A 25,133-nucleotide genomic window follows, 5' to 3' on the forward strand; every position below is an offset into this window, starting at 1 on the left:
CATCCCTAATTATTTTTTCTTTGAAACCAGGGAATAAATTTTGGTCAGCCTATGAGCACAGTAAATCAGATTATAAAAACTCTGCTTATTAGAGTCACAACTGCATAAAAAGTCACAGTTTCTCTTTCCTCTTCAAAGCAAGCCAAGGGCTCATGGGTTAGAACAGCTACTTGGGAAAATGATGCTGATTTCATCACACTGAATGCCACCAACCCCCACATACAGTTTGAGTTCAGTGAGGCTGCCCAGATAATAGAATAGCTCTGAATTTCAGCATAGGGATGAAAATCAGAGCACAGCACCACTACACAGAAACATGCTGCCTTGTCAAAATGCCTCAGAAACACCAACTCTTAATATCATTTTATGGGAAACAAAAGGCTCTTCCCGCTATTAGAATTCAGTCAACACATTCTGTGTTTCCAGAATTACAAATTGCACTGTGAGCCTGGTGAAGAGAATTCCCTCGCTGATGAACTCTGACCAGCAACGCAGCCCAGCCAGCCCAATGCCCTGGGAGAGGAGTCACGCCCCAGATGAGATCTTCAGCATCTCTAAATGATCATAACTTCATTTGTCCCAGGAGAACCATGCCCATTTGTATCAGACAGACCTCTGACGAGGGAGGTCGAGAACAGCTGGACACCAGCCACAGTGAAAGCAACTCTAACTTAGAAAGACTGCATAGGAAAAAGAAAAAATTGCTTGGAACACCCCTCTGTGTACGAACCCTACCACTGCTTCAGCCCAACCATCTGAATCCAATTAACAGAACACTGAGCGGCAGAAGTTAGGGAGTGGACACATTTTCCAAATGAACATCATTAGCATAATGGAGATTTAAAATCAACTATGGAAACCAGCACTTGGCATTGGATCACACTCTCTTAGTGTCTCATTCACTTGCTCATTTTATCAATTATTTGGTAAATGAATACTTGAAGACCATACAGAAACGATTTAGCCTTCACAACCAAAAGGCTGCCTCATTGTGCACTCCTTGCAAGCTACAAATTACTGCACACAGTGCACAGTTAGCACACCAGGCAGTTTTTATTATTACAAAATTGGATTGCACTTATTCTTCACCTTAATTAAGTTTCACTGCCTCAGTCTGACTGCTTCACAAAAAAAAAATTCTTGCTGAAAAATTTTGGGTCTACATTTTGAATTTAGGAAGTACAGCAGTGGAGTTGAGTTTTAACTTTTTCTCCTTGACTGGAATTAAGCAAGGGAAAAAAAGGAAAAAAAAAAAACCTAACAGTAATGAATAGTTAAGGAATGATGAAGAGCATCTGTAACTCCTCAACCACAAGTTGGCCACACTGTGCCTGAAGAGTCTGCTTCAGTTCCTTTGCTTACTAGGTGGCATGTATGAGACACTACTTCCCTGTCCAAGTTGTTCATCCAGCCTGGTAAAAAATTGCCTTCTAGATTCACTTGGGTAAGAAATACAGGAAATCATTCTACTTTTAAGCAAAGGTAACTGAAAAATTATCAAAGGTGAGTGAGCACTGGCAATTGCTACAGAATGGTGTTGAGAAATCTTCTTTTGAGAATTTCTAAAGAGCAGGGACAAAACATCTATAGGAGGTGATCAAGAGATAGATGAGCCCATTCCAGTGGAGAAAGCTGGACTACTTTTTAAAGATCTGAAGATCATTCCCCAGCCCTGTGATACTAGTTTTGGAAAGATGGGCGACATATCTGTGCACAGACTTGCTGCTTGGGTCCAAGTGCCACGGAGTTCAAACTACTGCTCTACTTAGATGACTGTTAGTTACTATTAGTAACCTACACTATCTTTCTTACAGCAAGTTTTCCAACTTGCATCATTCCTACATTAATTTCATACCTCTTGTCCTAGTTGTGACCCTCTATACACTTTGAAAAATTCTTCTGTCAAATACAGCGCACCATCACCACACCCAAAACCATCTTTTATCATTAATTATGCTACATTTATATCCCACTTTCAATCTTCCTTTACAAACTATAGTATTGCTACATTTTGTTCCCTACAATTTCAGGGAGCAGCTTTCTAGAGCTGCTTAAATGAGATGCCCAAATTAGAAGGTGCAAGCCCAGCTACTCCCATCTGTCAGGTGCAATTGGGTGTCCCTCAAGGTCTGTATTGGGACCAGTGTTCTTTAACATCATTAAGGCTGGTTGAGGGCAGCCTCAGAGGTTTGCAGATGACACCAAGCTGAGTGGTGCAGCTGACACACCTGAAGGATGGGATGCCATCCAGAGAGAGCTCCACAAGCTCCATTCAATGGGAATCTCACAAGATTTAACAAGACCAAGTGCTGGCGCTGCACCTGGGTCAGGATAAGCCCCAGTGCCAATCCAGGCGGGGATGAACAGACTGAGGGCAGCTCTCAGAAGGGCTTGGGTAAGAATTGCCTCTATCAGCCCAACAAATCACACTCACGTGAGTGGAATGACAACGGTCTGGTGATCAATATCCACCTGTAACCCTCTTGTCAGGAAGTCTTGCAGTGGTCCTGTGAACACTGCAAGATGTGGAACCTCTCACCATGCACAGGACTGGTGTAATCAAAGAGGAGCAGCTCCCTTTGCCCAAGGTCTGTATTCTACAAACATCAATCCATGGGGCTATGCCCCCAGGCAGACAAAAACCCACTCTGCCCATGCTCAAAGCATCTCAAAAGCCTTGGTAATAGGGTTTATAAACTCTGCTAAGGCACGGGATATAAACATATTAAACCCAAGGGCAAAGTGAGCTTATGTCTGCCTGTAACACATGCACACGTAGACATGCCTACGGATGATTGGCAAAAACACCTCTGCAAACTCTCTCAGGCTCTTCACACACACACACAAAACAAGCCTTGTCTCCTGAGACACAAAAGCAATCAAATACCTGGCAACAACTTTCAAAACCCTTCAAGCCAGATCCTATTAAAACCAGCAGCTAAGAGATGAAAGGCTCTAGCTCTCCTACCAGTCACACTTAACAAGGCTCTTAAACATTTACGGTATCTTACATTACCTCTATAGAAATTCCACAACTGTAGACAATGCCTAACATCATAGGATACATTTATGTTTCCGTTCAATTGAAGGTACAACATAAAAGGATGTTTTTATTTTAATTTGTGTTCTGGGACCTTGGAAAAGAAGCTGCCTCATCACCTGCTGGAAAAGGCCAAGTACAGAGGAAGAAAGGGTTCTTTTAAGAATAGAAATTACAGCCCCAGAGTGAGACCTGGGCCCTAAAGAAATCCATGGCAACATTCACACTGAATGCAAAGTCATTAAATCTCCCTCTAAATTGAAACATCCCCATTCCTAATTTCAAATTAGCAGTGAACTCTTTCACCAGCCTGCCTCTCTATTTCATAAAATGCCCATGAAATGCGTGTTTATAGTTGATGGGTGATGACTTAAGTTAAATCTTGGTGTGAAAACTTCCCCATTCTTTTTAAAAGAAGGTTTTCTGGCATTTCTAAACCATTAAAAAAACCCTGCCACCCAAGTTGCCTTAGTATTATCATTACAGATGTAAATACACATTTAAAACCAGGTGTGTAATCTTTGCTAACATCCTTGTAAAATCTTGCAGTTTGTCAAATAGCCCCCATAGTGGACAGCACTGAAGCAGTTCTAGAGATCACCAGAGTTAAAGGGCAGTGAAGAAAAGTACCTTGTCCCACCTCCTGCACATCATAGCTTTGCTAATTTCAATCATGAGAAGTAGTGAACCTGATAGGCTTCTTTAATGAAAATAGATGCTTTAATATTTTAAGAAACACTCACTTTTATTTAAGCCCATGTGTCTTTCAGACCCACAGTACTTCTGAAAAAAATAATGTTTTTAAAGTACATGGTACATGAATAAAAAACACAATCAAGCAGGTGGGGACAGCAATTGAGGATATAAATCCAGAACTGACACACACTACTCTTTGCTCCTGTGACAGTTTATATCAGCCAGGCCAGAAACCCTGCTCCCAATGGTCAGCTTGAAAAATCCAAGTGGCTGATTCCAGGACTCTCAGCACCATTCCAGGCACTGACTGTGCTCTGTTAATATTTGATGTATGCTTGCAGCTCCAGTCTCAGAGAAAGCCATTATGCAGGATATGCTCAAAGATGTGTGTTTTACACCACATGCCTGATGCTGCGATTCGCAGGAAAAACCTGCACAAAAGGCACAGGCTGGGATGTTACTGCTCCAAGCTCCATCAGCAAAGAGTCACTGAAATAAATTAACATCAGCATCTCATAGAAGTTCCTGCATGAGAGTGTTAGGCAAGATTTATTCAAGACTACAGTCTCAGGAGCAATTCATCAGAATCAAAGGAAAGCCAAAAACTAAATAAATGAAAATGGGACCAGCTAGAATAACAAAGAAGCCCAGCCAAAGCAGCAGCCACGTGACAGCCAGAGGCATCTCCAGAGTGGTCAAAACAACTGTCCACAGAGCTTGCCAATGAGCCAGATGCTGCTGCTGGAAGAAGGGTAGTGCTGATATAAACTCAGATATACGAGATGCTTAACACCAAGAGTAATCAATCTTGATGATTCCCACACGGCTGCCAAGCTTTGCTTTTATGCCACAAGGAGATGAAACCAAACTTCATAAAGCACATGTAGATCCTACATGAGAAACTCCCTCCACCCTCCCCTTACTACTCAGAAACAAACCCACAATTTGGGTGTAGCTGTAAATGACCTGATGCTTTTCCTGAGTTAACAACAGAACGAGGAAAGAATATGGTTGGCTAAACAGAGCACTGTACACACCCTGCCAGAGAACCAATGAACTTATCATACTTTATAGGAAATTCCTATCTTCCACATCAATTAGTGACCCAAGAGTGATTGATTTTATAATCCCAAACTTGACTTACAAAGTGGCTTCCTCTGGGGCCAGTTTTCCATTACCCAGCATGTGGAAAATTGCATATGGTCAGTGCACTATGAAAACCAAGGAAAAATAAGTGCTATTTAAACCCCAATTCCACCATGCCTCCACATTCTTGCTTTCCTGAGGGAGATGCACTTTTGACAGTTACTTCCTTTCCCTGCCCCAACATCCTATCTGCACCACACACCAGCTGGGCACTCAATCAAAACAGAAACAACAACAGGAACTAGCAGCTATTCATTACAATAGGATCAAAACATTTCTAGGCACTAGTGCTTTGCCAAGTTACCAGCCTTGAAGACCTGCCACAATCCTCCTCCTCCTCCCTCCCATCACAGACACCATAGCTGAAAGTGGCGCCACTTTAACATGAAGCACCACATTTTGAAGATCACAGCTTTTGAGTCAGAAGCCACATCTCAGAACTGCAGGAGGCAATGGAACTGGGCAGCAGAAAGGTGAGAAAATTACCTGGTCAACAGCACAGGACTCTGTTTGCCCTTTATTCCAATCAAGTTAGCATTAGCTCCATCTCTAAAACCAGGATTGCACTGCACACCAACTACCAGGCTAATCACAATCACAGAAACAGCACCACAACATGATTACTGGTGCTAATTATATCTTATAAAGAGTTAAAGACAATCAAGTGCATGTAATAAAGATTTATATGCAGGTTTTCACTGACCTGAAACAGCTTCATACATTAGTAGGTTAACATTATTGCAGGAACAAAGCAAACAGTTATGTCCACATGATAAAATACATGAAACCCAAGAGCCAGATGTTGGGTCCTTTCATCCAGGAGGCAATTATTTAATTCCTGGGAAAAGATGATGTCTCTCATTGTTTCATCAATACATAATATATCTCAGAACCAATCCTGGCACTCTGGCCTGCACAGGGTACAAATCTGCAGGACTGCACAGGGTCATGAATCAAGGGTCTCCTTTTCCTGCACTGCCATTGCTTCTGGGCAGTGAACACAGAGCAACTGGAGGTATCCTCAGTCCATATCTCTATCTCCCCATTGATGCACAACAGCACAGATCCCAAGGAGGCTGTAAAGAAAGATTCTGCTTCCCCTCACAGCCCTCCAGCAAGGCCCGTTGTCCATGGGTGAGCACAACAGGGAATGCCAAGGAGCTGCCCACCCTCTCCACCACAGTTGCTGGTTTAGGGTCCTGTGTAATCAAGTACTCTGTGATCTTTGGGTGGGTGCTAGCGGTGGCTGTTTCAGGTCAGTTGCTGACCTCCAGCTCTGAGACACAAAGGGTTCCTCAGCTACCAACTAATGGCTCCCTGCTCCAAGCACCATTAAGAACTGCTGACCTTTGGTGAGTCATTTTGGCCACACCATCCTCATCCTCCTTGTCCATCCTCCCAGATAACAACACTCCCAGATCAGCACCTCTGGAGAGGTGGACACTCATCAGCCACCACCAGCACCCACCCAGAGATCAGAGTACCTGATCACACAGGACCCTACACCACCAGCAACTCAGCACTTTAGCTAACTACACCACAAACAACAAAACTGACAAAGCACATCCCTCTGCAAGGTTACTCCAAGGCTGTCACTGGATAAACCAGCCTGAGCACACCACATGTAAGGTACACCCCTGAACAAGGCACAACAGATAGGAGCACTTAAACACAACCATTAACTAGGAAACATCCCTGCAGCAATTAAAAGTTTGCAAAGTACTACAACGTACACCTGGTTATTGCTCTGACATCTGCTTAGGTTTTCTGTGTGTTTATAAGTGGGACCAAACAGGAAGATAATTGAGTTTATGAGCATTTCATGACAAAAATGACAACAAGGTACTGTTAATTGTTCATGAAAAATGGCATTAAAAACTCAAATCAAGCACATGTAGTGCTTGAAATGCTCAAAAGTTACCACATTTTATAATGAACCATATATGACCAAATGGTGTTTCTCCTACTAAAGAATAAAATTATTCTAAACTAAGGATTTCATCATAAAATGAGAGGAAATTCACAGTCTGAACAATTGCAGTTGTGCTGAGCACATTTTAAGACATATGGCAACTTTATACTGCTCATCGGGGATGAAGAGCTAGAATTCTGTTGCAGATTTTGAATTTAAGACATTTCACATAAAATTGCATATCTCAGGAAACAAATTAATTGTTAAGTGTGCATCCTTATGTTGCAGACAATATTTGGCATATGTAAATATGACTACCTCAAAATATGAATGCTATTTTCAGTACAATTACCCAATTGTTTTAGAAAGCCTCCAAATAAGTTTTTTAAAATGGTGTGAAGGTATCATTCAAAGTAAACAAATATAACAAGAGCTACTTGTTAACTTTATACAGAATTGCTGCAATATTATTCAGCTACAATACGTTATCCAGTGTTCTCAAGCAAATGCCCCAATTACTATTGTAAGTCTGTCACTTAAATAGTTCCTTCCTGTTTAAAATGTAGAGAGCCAAATGCATTTTCCCACCACTAGGTATTGTGTAAGACTTCTTTCTCTTCCAGCAAGCTGGCTGAAGATGGATGAGCTTCCAAACTGATATCATTTTTAATTACGTGTTTTTCTCTCATTACTAATTTCCTAAACACGTCTCTAATCTCGCAGAGAAATCTCTGAGCACAGTAGGTGTATCCACATACATCATGCTCTTGAAAATTAAAATGAGATAATGATCAGGACTGCCATCACAACATAACCTGAAACAAGCAAGATACATGAGAGGTGATACACACTCATAAGACTCTGATCTCGAGTGTTTCTGGAAAGCAGCAGCAGTTGGATGCTTTCCATCCTTCCTGCAGCCCCTCTTGGAGCCAGCACACAGTCAGTGGGGTCTGGGAGAGGGAGATGCTTCAAGTCACCTCCCGCCTTGCACGTTCCACCAGGCATCTCCACCAAGCTCATGATGCCAAATGTCAAAATTCAGGACATCCCTCTGGCTGTCCTGCATTGCCAGGACCCCTGCCAGGGGGCTCAGAGACCTTGGTACAGAGCCCAAGATGCCTGTGGTTTTGATTATGACCCATGGACCAAATTACCAACCTTCTATGAAGATCTGCAAGCCACAAAAGTTTAAGTAGAATGATAGTGAATTTATCACAGGGTGAAAAAAAAATAGATTTTTGGGGTTTTTAGAATGGGGTTCAGGGGGCAAAATGGAGGAATCTGGGCTTGTCCAGCCTTTCTCCTTCCTCTTTTTGGCCTCCATCTTCTGCTGTGATGTTGGCACTTTTAGATTGGTTTAGAGTAGAAGCTCACTGTCTAACATAGGTGATAGGTATTAGGAAGTAATTGTAAATATTGTACACGGAGTTTTTAGTATAAAAAGATAACACCGTCCAGAGGTGGGTAGAGTGCCTCTGACTGTCATGCTGAGCGGACCTCGGCTGGACAGGAGCAAGAATTTTATAGGTAAGATACAATAAACAACCTTGAGACCAAAATAAAGAGCTCTGACTCCTTCTTCGACTGCTGGGCTGGGAAAAGAGACTTTCTAACTTATCTCAGGGTCACTCTGACCAGTTAGAGACCCTGAGAGCCAAATGCCTTCCCAGCCTTTCCCTCCCTTTCCCTAAACACTGCACCAAGGAGCACTGTGTGCATAAGGGAGCCAGATCAGCTGGCTCCTCTAGAGAATATGGGCTCAGGTACCTGTCCTAGGGCGATGTTATGATGCTTGTATCCCCATCTGTGTGTTCTGTTTATGCTGGATATCGTGTTCTGTGCCTTCACAACTGGCTCTGAAGAGCGAATGTTTTGTTTTGGTTTGGAGTCTGCTCCCCTACATCTGGTGGGACACACAGAGGGGACAGTGCATAGTGCTGCTTTGGCTTTGCTTTTCACTTTGCTCTTGCTTTTTGCTTCTGCTCATTAGTTAGCTTAGCTAAGCAGTCTGAATTTTTCCCTGGACTGTTTTCTTTTCCTTTTTTTGGATCTACGCGAGCCTGCTCTGGGCTGGGCCCTGGCAAACCCCGAGAGTTTGCACCTTGTGGCCCAGCGGGGCCTACTCTGGGCAGCAGCTGCCCCAGTGCCGGAGGGACTGAGAACAGAGCGAGCACCCCCAGAGAGACTTTCTGAATTTGTCATCTTTTTCAGAGCGGTGACAGAGTGGTGTCATCTGGTATTGTTCATTTTGTGTGCTGGGGATGCTGTGCCTGTTAAATAAACAGGTTCTTTCCACTTCTCTCTGAGGAATCTTTCCTAAACCAGTTGAGGGGAGGGGCTGTGTGGGTTTGCTTTCTGGAGAGGTCCCTTTTGGAGGTTTTCTCCCAAATTTACCCTAAACCAGGACAGTACCCCAGTTCCCTCCTGCCATTGGGGCTCCAACAGCTCCTTCCACTTAGGCCAGGTTCTCCTGAAGGAGCTGCCCTTTCCAGGAGCACAGGAGAGCAAAGAGCTGGAGGCAGCCTCACCCAGCAGGCAGGTAGGGAGCTCATGCCCACGCAGCAGAAGGGCTCGCACCTCAGCAGCTGCTCCCTTGGTAGGAACTGGAACTATGTATAGACCAGATTAGGTCAACCAAGTGCCAGCCAGGCATTCCCATGGGATCCCTGTCATTCCTCAGATACCTCTCACTACCTGAAAGGCACTGCACAGCTGAGCTGCAGCATTCTTTAACCATTAAACCAGCAGGGCAAAACCGAAGCTTTTTAGGGGCTGGGGGGAAAGCAAAGAAAACAAAAACAAAAGGGTAATTGTCACAAGGCTTTCTTCCCAGCTAAACACTTCACACACCAAATTCCTAAGGGAGTGATGCTTTCAGCACATCAGCTGCCTTCTCATCAACTGACACTTCCCAAATAAAGGAGGAAAATCCTAGAGCTGCTCAGAGTGGCTGACATTTAAGAAATCAAATAAAGCAAAACCAGATAAATCACAAGCGCTTAAATAAGTTTATATCTTCTAAGCAGTCTTAAAATATGTCACAAGTATGATTCTGCCTACTCACTCAAAGAAACGGGATCTCTGTGGTTTTGCAGCAAAAAAATGAAGATAGAGAGGGACTCAAAATTGGCTTGAAGTGCACACACCAGATTAATGCTAATAAAACCAGTGCATGTCTAAGGAACACCAACACCAGGGCCCTGGTACACAAGCATGCAAGCCACCAGCCTGTAATCTCAGGCTGATCAAAATGCATGTGCTAAATGGGGTAAGCTTATCTAAAAATGTAATGCTAGCTGAATTGCCCCAGGCCCCTAGGGAGGCCTGCAGCACAGCGTGAGTGGGCTGGAGCTCAGATGTTTTGCTGTATTCACACATGCTGCTGTGGAAGCTGGATGATGGAAAAACGACAATTTCACATATTCTTCTCAAAAAAAAAACCAGTTCACAAAATTTTATCCTGTTTTTTTTTAAACCTGCTATCCATCCACTGACCAGGATCAGAAGCTCTACATCCAGCCTTAACTTCCTCAAGAACTTGATGAAGAAATTCCTAGAAGAACCCTGGTTCCTCTTAAAAACAAACACTTGTCCTAAACTTCCCTCAGCAAAGGGAAGGAAAAGCTGGGGGATGCTGTGGGATTGTTTCTCCTTCCCACAGCATCTTGGGAGGACCATGAAGAAGACACCTACAGACCCAAGCTCCAGCAGACCTCTGCTCTGCACCACTGGAAGCAGAGCCCACCTGGCAGTCAGGGCAGGGCTGAATGCACAACACAACCCCAACCTCAGGTGGGAGCTCACTGACCACTGAGGGCAGGGCGAGCCTTTCCTGTGACTCTGCTGGGCTCCTGCTGAACATTTGCTGACACCTCCTTTGCAACCAGAGGGACAGGTTCTTTATGAGGAGCCGTTTCACCTTCCCCAGTTAATGTCTTAATCCACAGACTGAGGCAGGTCACATTATCTACACTTATCAAAGACAACATTATGCTTCATAAGCTATTTTTCTGCTTCAGTAAGGAACAAGCACGTTTTATTTCTTGCTATGTTTACCCATTACCTCACTGAGCTGCCTTATTGTTAAGTCTTTCTGGGGCTCTCCTGAAATAGGAACACATAAAACAGGATTTCCTCCAGCTCTGCATACCTACTTACTCCACAGTCATTAGTGACATAGGACTGGATTGAACAAAGACTTAACATCAAATGAGCATTCAAAACAGCTGGGAACAAAAATATATCTGCCTGGAACACTGCATCTGTGTTTTGTCTTTTGAAAAATGCCAATGGGGCGAAAATTCGCTTTCAAGACCACTTTTACAGGGATGTCTTCCTGAGAAAAAAAGGACTTGCAAAACACTTGCATGTGGGATGTGCATCCCAGTGGGCTCCAAATTAAGTTTATAGCTGTTTTTATACATAAATCTGCAAATCATGTTGTCCTCTTTCTGGAGATCAGATGTAACTTAACTGCTGTCAAAAGGAATTCTGCAGAAAAGACTCTGGAGCTGCCCAAGAATCCTCCAAAAACCTACATCCAAATTTCTTCCATGTGATAACAAGCAATAGCTGAAATACCCAAGAGTAGGTGACTATCCTCATAACTCATCTTTGAGGTTTTTAAAGTACCTATATAACCATTATTTTAAGGAAAACTTGGAGGTTTTCCTATGTGTGAGAAAAATACAACAGTGATACTGTTCCGGGATTTATAGAAAATAAGGATACTGCTTGGGTTCAGTGTTTAGCACCCAAAATAACCTTGGCAATCTCTTAAAGACCTCTGTATGGGTGGAGTACACAGAAGCAGTGGCAGCCAGCAGGTTGGGAGGCAATGCAGGGATGCGGGAGGAGAAACACCACGGGCTCTCTGCAGTGCTGTCAGCTCCCACCTGCCCCAGGACATTCCTACCTCTGCCTACAAACACAGAGATTCCCCAGCCACTGAGTAAACAGCCTTTGAAGATAACAAAGCTTATTCCAATCCCTCACTGATGTCACTCCTGCATTGTGCTCAGCTGAGCTGCAAAACTCCTGGGTTAACTCACTGGACAGACCACTCCAAGAATCACTCCTGGGTTAACTCACTCTGTAAGATCAGGATTACCTTAATTCTATGTTGTTGCACAGATTTCAGAAATTCTGTTCAGGTACAGAAAGAAGTATGTTTTGCACTCAGTGAATCTATGTTTTTTCTTGTTGAATAACCAGACATTTTTCAGCTCACTTCCTTAGCAGCAGGTGGACCATTTCTTACCATTATGCTTAGTGACACAGCTTTCCCAAAGGAAGCACAAGCACAGCCTCCTGGAAGGACAGAATGCCATGGGCAATTTTCTAACACTAGCAAACAGGACTGTTGATCCAGTCACAAGAAGGTAAAATCAGACTGAGCCTGGACCAGTGTAGTATGATTCTTGGAGTGCTCCTGTCCAGGGCCAGGAGTTGGGACTTGTGAGTCCCTTCCAACTCAGGATATTCTATGATCCTAGCAAGAGAAATTAAAATAAAAATTGTAAAAATAAAACAAAAAAGCAGAGACTTCCAATGAATCACCTCAGAGGACAATGTCTTTGTGTTCACTTACCAGAGTTAAGTGTTCTGCATTTCAGTTCTTTAACTATCTACTCCACACTTCTCACTGCACCCAATCCTCCAAGAGCCAAACCCTCCCACAGGAATAAAACACTCAGTGAAGAACTCAGGGTGAGTCAGGAAAGCCAACCCTGTATATAACACATCTTTCATGTCATCAAAAGACTCTGCAATAAGAAGCTTAAACCCAACTAAATTCTTACAGCATAAATAGAGCTATTTTACTTTTGAGCTGCATGTGCTTATGAGCAGCCATGACCAGAATAATAAAAGAACACAGAGCACAAATCTGAGAACAGGAGCTCAAGTTGTGTCTGAATGTTCACACTCCCTGTCAGTCCCAAAGGCAAGTTTCTTTTGGAAAGCCTGAATATTGTCAGCCAGGGGTTTTTGCCTCTTCAGTGAGCTGCATCTTAGTTACAACAAATAGATCCTGGCACTATTTCCACACACATAGACATAAACAGGTAATTATGTTCCCACTGAACAGAAAAATGAAGAGGACGTGCTGGAGAAAAGCAGACAGAGGTAATGATACCAACACAGAGAGATGGATTGGGAACACAGGCATTGACCAGTTCTGCAGTCTGGCTTCCTCTGCAATTCACCCATGTAAATCAACTGGAACTGCACAGAGCAAACAGGCTTCATTTTCCACCTGTTAACACAGGTTATTGATTCCTCTGTCAATAAAAGAACCACGATGCAAACTGCTATGAAATGAAAATCCAGTGTCGCATGCAACCGGAGACAGGAGTTGGGAGATGTACGTTCAGGATGATGTATTGCTGGAAATACTCTTCCCTAAAACCAGCCACGGCTCCCCAAAGGGTTGTTACCAAAGACACGACCACTTCCACTGCCAAACTGCCCTCAGGGACCCAGTAAGACTCAGCCAGGGTGTTGCTCCTCGTGACCAACTGAGCAAATGCTGAGCGCAAACTCCACCTTCCACACAAAAATCAGAGAAACCCATTCACAGCCTGTGTTTCACAACATGTCAGCACGAGAAACTCTCTCAACCACACAAATATTCTTCTAATCACTTAGCTCTTTGTGGATGTCTCAGATTTTAAACTTGAATAACAAGCAACTTCAGCAGAGGTCAGTCAAGCAGCAGTAAGGCTGCTCGAGGTGGCAGGTTTAAAGCATCTCATGTGTACAAGAGTACAAGTATGAAATTCAGAAAGAGCCCCCAGGGATCCCAATGCAAGACATGAAGATGTAATTAAAAACCATAAATCCATCAAACGAAAAATATGTAAACTTAATGTATTAACTCATATATTTTTCTTCCTTGAACACATTTGTCTTGCTCTACACTCATTTGGAGCCTACAAATAAAAAATTAAAAGTATCAGAAGAAATATTTCTTAATATGTAAAAAGCGAGTATCAATAATAAATGTTTTTTACTTTATTCTTACAGGTAATTGCTGAAAGAAGCTCTCTCAGCAGTCTGCTCAGATTCTGTGCATATTATGAATTATTTCAGCTGTATCTCCTCTTTACAAAATCCACAAAAGGACGGTATCTTACAGTGTTTCCATGCCACTTAATCATCCACACAAAATTACCCTTGTGAGAGCTTGTTGGAGGAATGTCAAATGTATTTGCCTGCCTTTGCAACAAAATCTTCAGAGAAAGACAAATAGTTCACAGCTTACAGTTACACAAGTTACACTAACACCTGAATATTTTAACTGCAGATTCTGGGTTCAACTTTGAATTTCAAGCTACAGGCAAAATAGTCATAGGCCAAATCCTGCCCCATGTCTGGCCCACAGCAGAGTTTTCAAGATATCTTACAAAAGTTCTGCAGTGCCTGTGGGTCATACTAGGTCTAAGGAACATCTTCCAGAAAGGGTATTTGGGACAAGCCAGCCCTTCCATCTTCTGCTCACTGACCAGAAGCAGCACCCAGAAATGACAAAGGTAAAGATATTTGTCCCTCACCTCCATCCTTCAAAGGCCAAATTTTGTAGAGCAAATTTGTCTCTTGTCATTAATGAGTGTTTCCTTGGAACCAGGTTTCCCAGGGCAGCACTATGGGAACACCATGGGTGACCAAAAGGAGCAGAGGGATTGAAACAAGGATGGCCACATTTCCTGTCATACAAGCCACTTGTTAGTCCTCAAGTTTCTGACAATTGTAAAGGCTGTCACATTACACAGAGTCTCTGGAGACAGCTCCTGCTGCCCTGTTTTGGGGTGGGAATTGGACATGTGCCACCAGGCTGGCACAGTGCCATTGATCTCAGCCACTTCAGCAGTGTCACCTCCTCCAAAACACTCAGCAGCAGCACTCCTGCTGAAGGCCATGTGATGTGCCCTGGGCATAGACACCATTCCTGAACTCCTCAGGAGCCACATAAAAGCCATGCAAAAGCACCAGGCAACCCCTAGAAATAAATTTTTACTTGATAAAGCCATATGCAAGCTGCAGGAAACTGCCCCAGTCTGAGATCAAGGAGAAAAAGAGCAATGCCAAAAGGAGTAAATACATGCTACAACACACAATACAGTGAGAACAACATAAGGCAATAAAAACAGAATACAATACAAACTGAGTAGATTTAACATCCCAGATGAGTTCAAACACAAAGCCAAACGCTGCCCACTTACAGTACAATCAGCACTGATCAATTTATACACACGGACAGCAACAAAAACCATATTGTAACAAATTATTTGTTGCAATAAAACAGGAAACACATTTAAACATAACCTTTTGACTGCTGTGAGAACCAGGACTAATGCTTCTCTTTCACCTTTCATGCTGAAAGCCAACTCAATGCCCAGCCTAGGCAGAAGTACCACATTTCAGTTTTGCACAGAAAGCCCCCAACCCATTCACCCAGCAGTGTAAAATCCCTCAGCAACATCAGGGGAAGATTTGCTAAGAGCAAAATGAAAATTTATCATCTTCCCACAGCTGTCCAGTGTTCCAGTCAATCCTGCCCAGGTATTGATGTTTGGTAATAGCAGCCCAGCCCCAGCCAAAACTCTGAGCAGCTTGTGAGTTCCAGGAATGCTGATCAAGGACAAATTGTAAGACTTGACTCAAAGAAGGAGGTTGTGCTCACCTAAGCCTCTTTTTGTGAGCAAGAGCTGAGACTTCTCTGATTCACTATACAGCAGTCCAACTCTTGGTGATAAAACAAGCACACAACAATGGCATTATGCTGCCTAAAATAGGTGGATATATTTATACTAAACATTTTTTTTCCAACATGAGAATGAACATCTGCCAGCTATGTCTTAAAGGCTCAAGCAGCTTCAAAGCAAAGTCAGTCCAAAGAACTAAATGCCAAAGATGTACATTCCCTTTAGCCTATCCTAGAGAAGAATACATTACTCCTGCTAAGTGACATATTCCCACCATATTCCAAATGATAGCAATAATAATTTGAAGCTTTGCTCTTAAGTTCCTCTATAAAATTTAGCTTTTTTTCCATTTAAAAGTGAAACTTTTTTAATACAAAACTAATAACTAATACACCTTGGCATAAACTTCAACAGCAGTAGGAGGGACTGAAGCCACTGAGAGCCCCCAGTTTGCAAGGCCACATCACATTTCCACAAGGCAGCTTTCCAGTTCCATCACAGGAGGCATTGTGCAGCAGGCAGATAAAACCATTTTAGGCACAGCTCTAACCCCTGCTCCCTGAGCTGATCTGACACCTGCTGCTTACTGAAGCTCCATTTCAACTGAACATACACCACAGACCTTCAGTCTCCTTCCACAGCCTCACCACTCCTCTCTTGGTGAACTAGCAGATTTTCAGGACTACCTGTTACTGCCTTGGCAGTTCACCTGAAGTCCCTGTGTTTTTTAGCTCTTTCTGCTGTTGCAGTGACCCCAGTTCCAGAAACCCCTCCCCAACACCTGACCTCAAAGCTCAGCTGGAAGTCAGAGATTCCACAATTTTCTGTGTCCCTGTGCTATATATTCTTATTATGCACATTACAGGAGCAGTCAGCTGTACTAACAGCAGCTGATGATACTCAATGCCATACAAGCAAGAGAGAGTCCCCACCACAAAAAAAAATTTACTGCAAGTGAACAAAAGATGGAAGCATTTTCTCTTTGCTGAGCAAAGGAGAAATTAAGCCTTAAACTGCTTGCCCAGATTCACAAACTCAGTGACAGATGCAGGGATTAATTCAGATTTTGCATCCCTGCAGGGGGACAGTTCCTGTTAACAGTGGCACCAGGAGGTATGATTGTCCTTGAAGTAAGGCCCCAGTTTTTTCCCATAAGTCACTATACAAAATTAGTGGACACTTGTAAAAGAAGCCAGGCCGGTCCCAATCACAAGGCCAGTCAGCAATAGACAAGATTCCCACCTTTCCAATGATGTCTTCTACCTGGGGATGTACTGGACATGTAAATACAAAATAACTATTCCAGTGCTGCAGGTTTGTGGTCAGAGGACAAGGAGACAAATCCAGACAAGTTAAATTCCACTGATTTCCAGTAAATAATAATGAGCAGATACAGTACTTCCAACTGGACAGCTGCCTATACTTAGTGTGACCAATATCCAAATAGATCTAGTACCTGAAGGTAATCCAATGCTGAGAAAGGAAACAGCACTGGCATGGAAAAATATTCCATAAGATATGCAGACACTTTCGGAGAGGTTCTCCCTGTCTAAGCAAGGTGAAGCAAAATCTCTGCTCACTTTTCATGACAAAATGTTCATCTGCCAGCTGAAAACCCAAAAACTAGCTGGCTGTTCCCTACATCAGCATCTTCACTGTGGCAAGGACAACTCAGGCCCAAAGAGTGCAGCTATTTTGGGGTACCTGAGCAGCAGGAGACACGTGCAGCAGCTGTGAACATTGTGGGTAATCCTGGTCATGGAAGGGGAAAAAAAAAAGGAAAGAAAATCCTGGTGGTTCCAGTCATCCCCACTCCTATACCCTGCAGTGCCAGGTCCACAGCAGCAGCCACCATCAGCTGCTGTGAGCCAGGGATGAGGAGGAGGATGACTACTGCCTCCAACAACCTCATTGTTAACAAGTCAGAGGTTGGGATCACTGTAGGTGGAAACTCTTGGCAAAAACAATAAAGCAGCTACTACATATTTCAACAGGTTCAAAGTAACCTCAGATGTTAGCAGCAGATGCTCTTTTCCACCCCCTGGGATTTTGAAATGGTTCATGTGTTTCCTCCCTTTCCCCTAATAGGGCAGGGTGCTGAAGGAATTAGCCAGAGAGAGAGCCAGAGAAGCACTAATTACCCTCAGCTCCTGGGGAGACCACAGCACCTTCAGCTAATTGTGCAATCCCCACTCCCCCACTCCAGATCCCCCAGAGAGAAGGTCTCTTGCCTCCAGCATCCAAACTGCAAGATAATCCCTCTCACCTGTACTTTAAAAGGGCATGCTTGAAAATCCTGAGTATCTCAAGCCAACTGATTGCAATTGGTTTCCGCAGCCTGTGCTGTCACACCGGGAACAACTGCACTGAGCCAGAGAGGGGAACTGCTCGTGTCAACACATCTGACACAGGGCTGTCACTAACCCTGTTATTAGACTGCACACCTACCTGAAATCCACATCTGAGCTCATTGCCTGGAGCACTCCACGGCCAAGTCTCTGCAAGAGTCTCTCTCACAAAATTAAATATTAAATGCGCGTCTTAAAAAAATGCCCCGTAGTTTCATATTTATTAGCTAAGACACTGCTTTTCCACTTACACATTTTTCAAATGTTAAATATAGAACATTTTAAGGGTGCATTTAGTGCTTGTGAAGAGCCATGAAAATTGGATTCCTCTAGAGAGCAATCTTTAAAAGACAGCTCTCCCACTCTATTCCCCTTATCCATATCAACCCAGATGCAGAGAGACCTCCCATAAAAATAAAAGAGCCCCTAAGGAACAGAGGACCCAAACTTAGCCAAGACTCAGCTGTGTCACCACTGTGACTCCCAAATTCCAGGCAGTAAGGGCTACCCCAGCAGTGAGGGTTGACACACTAACAGAAAACAATGAGCACAGGCAGGAAAACTCAGCAGGGACTGCTGCTAAAAGCTTAGACCAATTCCTAAGACCTTCATACACCTCAAGTGCTGCAAGAAGCCCCCATATGCTCTGAATCCTTGTTCTTTCAGGGAAGCACGGCCCTGCAGGCAAACACAGGACACAGAGCCCTCTCCCAGGGTCCTCCACATGCAGCACAGGCTCCTGGAGCACCCAACAGTGCACAGTGAGGAGACAGGTACTGCAGCCAGGGACCACATGAGCTCTCCTTGCCTCAATTCCTGCTGATACCAGGCCATCAGAGTGGCCATGGTAGGAATTACAAAGCATCCCTGACTCTCTCACAGCAAGACTGAAGCCCTCAAGCCTGTCCTCTCATCCTGGTTTTCCAAAGCACTAAGAACTATGCACAGTCCTTCTTTCCATCCTTCTTACTTAGAGCCTTTCTTAACAGCTTTTGAACCTGCCAAACGATCTAAAATTGAGGTAGAAGGCTCAGAACAAGTTCCTACAACTTCCACAAACTATGAGAGAAACTGGGCAGCATCCATGTGTTATTAGTTGCTTGGCAGAAGCCAGATGTCCAAGCATCAGCTTACTGTCACCCAAACAGTGTGTGCAACTACAGAGAAGATGCTGCCTCTTATGGAGTCAGCTGGGACAAGGAGGAAACAGATGGGATTAATGCAGAAGGATTAATGCAGTGAACATCCATCCTACCCAACCCTCCTTCCCTAGTTCTGCTGCTGGTGGGAACAGGGGGGAGTTATTTAGCACACAGGAGAAACCCATAACAAAGAGCCTGCCCATCCCAAAACTGTTCTTCATCTCCCCTCCAGGTGATGCACTCAGCAGCACACACAGCTGTGCCACCAAGAGACCAACACTTTGACAGAAGGAGGAGCGATGGGGGCTCAGTCCAGCACTGCCTGGCACGTGCACAGGTAAGACACATCCATGCAAACAGCTCATCTAAAGCCACTGCCATCTTCCTTTCTTTCCAATAGCACCAGCTCTTGTAAAAGCTCTTCCTCCAGCTCTGGCTGGTGTAACACCGAGCCCCGACATGGATACAGCAGGCTAGGACTTGCTTAGCTCCCTCCAATGATTCATGGTTCATCAGCAACAAAGGCTTAACCTGTCCTGGTCACTGAGGCTCCCTGCACACCAGAGCTGGCAGATCCTTTGTACCCAACTGCATTTACTGGGCAGCTGGGAATACAGGACTTTTGAGGTATTGAGGAACAAAAAACTGCAAACCCCACCAGCAATAGAGCCACAGTCTCTCTTCTTTGTCCTTCAGGCCCTTGGAAGCTGTTCAGTGGTGTGCCCCACATAACACACACAGTGCAGGTAATGCAATGGGGGTAAAAATTTAAAACAAAACAGAACAGGAAGAAAAGAAGTGCCTAAAAACTAAGACATCAAGAACTTCCTGAACTCAAGCTGTAATACAAAATTAATGTTTCTGCCCTGTTTAATGCTGCCTCTAGCACCTGCTTGCACTGGCAGTAGGTACAGCATAAACTGCTCAGATTGGGGGTGAGAGTGGATAGGAGCAAATGAAATGTGGTGTCTGAATCCCTGGGCTGGGAGAAACACGATCAAAGCTAACCCCTTTCAAAGTGAACTTCTGCTGGTCTTGGCCTCCTTTCAATACCAATAAAAAATTCTTCCAATACAGTATACCTGGGCACAAGCACTACTTTTCTACAACCAAAATATTTACATCAGTATAAATCCCTTCTGTGGGTGTAGTTGCATCCATGTGTGTATTCCTAACACCAGGAGAGCTTTTTTCCTCTGCTCACAAGGGATTAGCTAAAACCATTTTACAGTAGCTGTATGTCCTTAAGGCTAGTGCCTGTGCCAGAGGCACAGAGTTTACCTCCAGAAATGCAGCTACAGGAGCACATTTCTCATATTGAACAATCCCTGCCTCTCCAGTTCCTTGTGGAAACACACACCTCAGCCTGACATCACCTCTGCAGAAATGACAGCATGTCTGGCTTTTACCTAACAGGGGCAATCACACAGATTGATTAATTAGCATTTGTGAAACACAACGAAGAATTTAGGTGCTAAGAAATATTATTACTAATTTAATTTACATCCCATTCAGCCCTCATTGTCTCCCTGAAACTGCCAACAATGATGCCAATTAGTGGTAATTGTGGTTTGTGACAAGGCTATTTGCCAGCTGGGAGTGAAACACAGACCACCAACCCATTTCCCATGGATTGTCCCACAGCTGCCAACAGCAACAACTTCCAGCACAGCAGCCTGCTCCCCTCCAACTCTCCAAGGACACAGCCTGCAAAACTTTCAATTAGGGATAAACCAAGACACCTTATTTTTCCCTCCTACATTAGTTCAGTACATGACCCAGTAACCAATGCCAACACTGCAATACCAAAATGTTAATCTGGGATAATTTCAGATTAAACTTTACTTGGCCCCATCCACACTTAATGAAAATCACATTTTGATTCACACACAGGCCTCTCTGTGGTAGAAAACTGTAAAGGCAGCAGCAGTAAACTGAAAGGAATTGAGAGTGTAGGATGCAGTAAATCTTTTGCTTGGGAGACTGTTTAAAGAGTTTTAACACAAGCAAAGAGGTGTATCTTTTTATCAGCTGTCCACAGAGATTTATAGGACTTTAAAGAGACACAAACAACTAACAGTATTCTGTAATCAATGCACATCATCTGAGCACTGAAACTTTAAATTATTTATATATTTTAAATACGTCTAATTGAAAGGATAGCAACACAAACTGTATGAATCATAGCCCTCTCAAGTAATTAGATTTGTTATCCCTGCAGACTGCAAACAGTACGTTGGTTTTCTATTCTAATGTGAATTCAATCCCTTGTCAGCTGCCCCACGCATGAGAATACACCTCCACTCTTTCATCAGGAAAGATATCAACAGCAGGAAACTAGCCCTTCTTTCATCTCTGAGGCACCCACCCACCTTTCCAAAGGGTTTTCAACCAGGTGTGGAAGCCTTTCTGAATCTGTGCTGAAAGATCTCTTAATTATTATGGCAAAGGAGGCAAATCCTTTGAGAGCAGCATGCTCCAAGCAGTAGCCTTCTGCTGTTTACACATCCAGTAGCTGCTTAGTTTGACAGTGCATTAGAAGAGCCTGTAGGAAACTTTGGACTTGCATTGTATGGGCATGAAACTCTAATAGAGAGGAACTGCTTTTTCAGATGTCTTGTTATATAATTAAACAAGAAGGGGGAGGGGGGGGGAATCGAGCAAGCTGCCTTTTTGGCACAAACATTACACAGCGCTCACCCTGCCAGCATATTGCATCAGATTCCCCCTGCAAGGCCAATCCACAGCAGCTGAGTAGCCGAACCCCTGCCTATTATCTCCCCCTAAGCTACTTCACACTCACACGGCAGCAAGGACAACTGTTTATTGCATCTTCCTTCCTGAGGAGCTGCTCACCACACCAGCATTAGAGGCAATCTGAGCTTGCAATTAGGCTCCAGCTCTCACAAGTGTCAGAGAGTGCAGTTTTCAAGAGATTTCAACCACCAAGCCTTCCTGCATGCTGCACAGTGAGTAAACTCCAGGTATCTGTAACTCTGTGCTCAGGTCTGCTGAGGGTCTGACACTGTGATGATTCCTATTTTATTACGTTCCTGGGCATGCTTTGAAACCCTGCAGAAAAGGGGATTCATTTACCCATCATCGAGTGCTTATCAAGGAAGTCCCCGGAGAGCTGCAGGAAGGAGACCACACAAACAGGCCTTTGCTCACAGCTCTGCTCACCTGCACACCTGGCTGAGGCCCCTCACTCTCCTGCACTGGGAATGCTTTTTTCCCATGGCAGAGATCCGCTCACAGATAGGACCCAATTCTTTATGGCAGAGGCCCACCCCAAGACAGGAACAGGGGTTTCTGTGCCCCTCATTGAAGGAGCCTATCTCAGGCACTTCACAAGGGAAATTAAACTTATTTCCACCATCTGCAGCAATCCAGAAAACAAAAGGTCCAACAGTCCTGAATCCAATGAGATAAGATATGTGACCTTTTACAGCACAGAAATAAGAGCCTACTCCTATAGCCCAGCAAGCCAAAAGAGAGACTCCTGTCGATTTCAAAAGGCTTTGGATCTGGCCTGAAAATGCAAACCTCACTGTGCATTCGGACACTGCTGCACAATGCACTTCCAAACAAAACTATATTTAGATTCAATGGGAATTCTGTAGATCATACAGGAACTCTTTGAATGAAAACGAAGGTCAGTAGGGTTTGGCTTCCTCTTCAGACCCTCCCCCCCCATTCTTGCAAACATCCAGATAAGCATTGTTTAGAAAACAATACATTACTTCCAAATGTTATCAAACCCCCAACACAGGTTTTGTGTGTGAAACACAATCTCAGGGCCTTCTAGAAGTTGCATTTTGCCCTATCAGCTAATTCTCAGGATCTCTTCAGATGTCTGTGTCAAGACTGTCTGTTTTCACCTTTCAAAATCTTTGGTGCCTGCTCTGACAAAGGAAAAGCAACAAGGGTAATAAAGGCTTTTGATAGAAAAAAAAAAACAAACACGGAAAGGAAAAAACTCTGCAGACAATTACAATACATGCTAATAAAGCTGCACCTGTGTAAGAGGGAAACTCTTGGCATCCTCATGCACTTTCTCCATTCCCTACCAGGTATTAAGTCCTGCAGCACAAACTGGAGGAAAATGACACAGGCAGTGCTTGCCCGAGGGACATTAAGGACAGGAGTCAGCCCATCAGCCAGGCAGGCACGTTCAACACCCAGAGGGCAAAAGCACAGCCCACTCAAAAATCATCCAGCCCACTCAAAGTTTCCTCCAGCGCCACAGACACAACTGTTTGATTCTCAGCTGCACTTTGTGGGCTTCTCGGAAGGAGGAGCTGAGCGCCTGCCACCGGCAGCTTCTCTCGGGAAGGACGAAGCCAAATCCCAGCCGGAGCACCGAGCCGGCATCCCCGGGGCGGTGTCAGCAGGGCTGGGCAGCCCGGGGAGCTGCAGACCGACACGGGGAGCTCCTGTGCGAACCGGACGGCACCTGCACAGCCGCTCCTCTTCCCAAAATTAGAACCTCCTCTTCCCAAAGTCCCTATTTCATTTTTAACTGTTCCTAGTGGCTGTAGCAGCGGCTGACCGTCCAGCCGCACAGTTTCGCTTTTTGATAAAAGTCCGAGACGGAAAATCCTTGAACTTTTGAAGAACCCTCCCGGGTTGGAAATCTCCGGCTTTGCCGCCACGCTCCCCTCCCAAATCCTTTGGGGATGTACCTGTGACCCCGTGCGGGCCGCGGCCACGCTCCAGCCCCCCGCCCTCTCCCCCGGCGTTGCTGGGCGCTGCAGCGGCACTTACCGGCGGGGCGTTGGGCGGGCAGCCGCCGGCAGCCAGCCGGGCCGCCTGCCTCCTCAGCTCGGCCAGCTGCGCCTGGCAGCTCCGGCACCAGCCCCGCTCCAGCGGCCGCGGCTCGGCGCCCGCGGCGGCTCCCGCTCCCTCGGGCGGCGGGCGGCTGGCGCAGCGCTCCTCCTCGGCCGCGGCCGGCGGCCTCTTCCGCGGGGAGAGCTCCCGCACCCCGCTCCCCTCCGCCACCTGCGGAGACAGCACAGCTCAGCAACGCGGGAGGACGCGGAGGCAACGCTGCTGCTGCTCCCACCCTCCTCGCGAGGGAAAAGAAAAAAAAAAAAAAAAGGAAAAAACTAAGGAAAAGCTCAACCGCGGGGAGGAGATGAGTGTTGTAGGAACTTACCCCCGGCGCCCGGGGATCAGGTCCCAGAGCCTTCCTGCCGGCGGCCGCGATCATGGTAGCGGGGGATGCTGCCCTGCCCCGCTCCGTTAGTGCGGGCGGCGCGGGGCCCGGCGGCGCGGCCGGCCCGGGGCGCCCATCGCGGGCCGGGGACAGCAGTGCCAACAGTGATCGCGCCGGGTCCCCGCCGCCCGGGCTGCCGCTCTAGGTGATGCTGCCTCCCATAGTGAGACGGGAACGAAGTTTGGGATGGGAGAGGGCGGAGTGAGCTCCCCACGGCAGCACGGGGAACGACCCAGAGCAGGGGAGCACGCCGGCAAAAAAAGCTGGAAAAGTGCTCCGAGGGCAGGGGAGGAGGGACTGGGCTGGGCCGGGCTGGGCGGGGGCGGGTGGGGTGGGGTGAGCGGGGCGGGTTGAGGTTCGGGTTTAGGTTTGGGATAGCGGCGGGGGTAAAAAGATGCCATTTCATATTGACCCTATGGGACAGTGTCAAAATCAGTGTGACTTAAGTCGTTGCTTCCTTCACACCCTAAGACCCAAGTTCCTCGGGAGTCGGAAAAAGGGCTGGGCGCGGAGTGCGGTCCCGCCGCAGGGCGCGGAGTCAGAGAAGCGGCGCTGGGGCCGCGCACCAGGCTGGGGGTCAGGGGTCCGGCCGGGGCCGCTCCCCTCTCTCCGCGCCGCGGCTGCCCGGGCTGGGATGCGGTGCCCCCGCTCCGCGGGCAGATGCGCGGTGCCGCGGGGCGCGGGCCCCCCGGGACCGACTCTCCCGCCGCTCGGCGGGCGCGACGGGATGCTCCTACACGCGTAAATTGACCTGACAGATGGAGAAATTAACGTTCGCAGCTAATTGTCTACTTGGCTGCCGCTCCGGCTCGTATATTTAGCACTTTTCTCCTTTTTTTAGTTTTACCCCCCGAGAGCGGAGTGCGCGCCGCTGGCTGTCAGGGGCCGGGCCCGGGCCGTGCCCGCGCTCGGCGCCTCCGCCG

At 45.7% G+C, this 25,133-nt stretch overlaps 1 protein-coding gene across 2 annotated transcripts in view; it reads right to left on the reverse strand.

Moving 5' to 3' along the window:
- Positions 1-24,401, reverse strand: part of KIF26A (kinesin family member 26A) — a 94,795-nt gene extending 70,394 nt beyond the window's left edge. For both annotated transcript variants that reach the window (XM_064714064.1, XM_064714063.1), the window contains exons 1-2: positions 24,151-24,401; positions 23,760-23,993 (exon numbers count right to left, since the gene is read on the reverse strand). In XM_064714064.1, the coding sequence (XP_064570134.1) occupies positions 23,760-23,993; positions 24,151-24,204 (288 nt within the window). In that variant the 5' untranslated portion in view covers positions 24,205-24,401. The remainder of the gene's footprint in view (positions 1-23,759; positions 23,994-24,150) is intronic.
- Positions 24,402-25,133: the final 732 nt, after the last annotated feature.

Source organism: Zonotrichia leucophrys, chromosome 5, assembly GCF_028769735.1.
Source record: "Zonotrichia leucophrys gambelii isolate GWCS_2022_RI chromosome 5, RI_Zleu_2.0, whole genome shotgun sequence".
NCBI lineage: Eukaryota > Metazoa > Chordata > Aves > Passeriformes > Passerellidae > Zonotrichia > Zonotrichia leucophrys.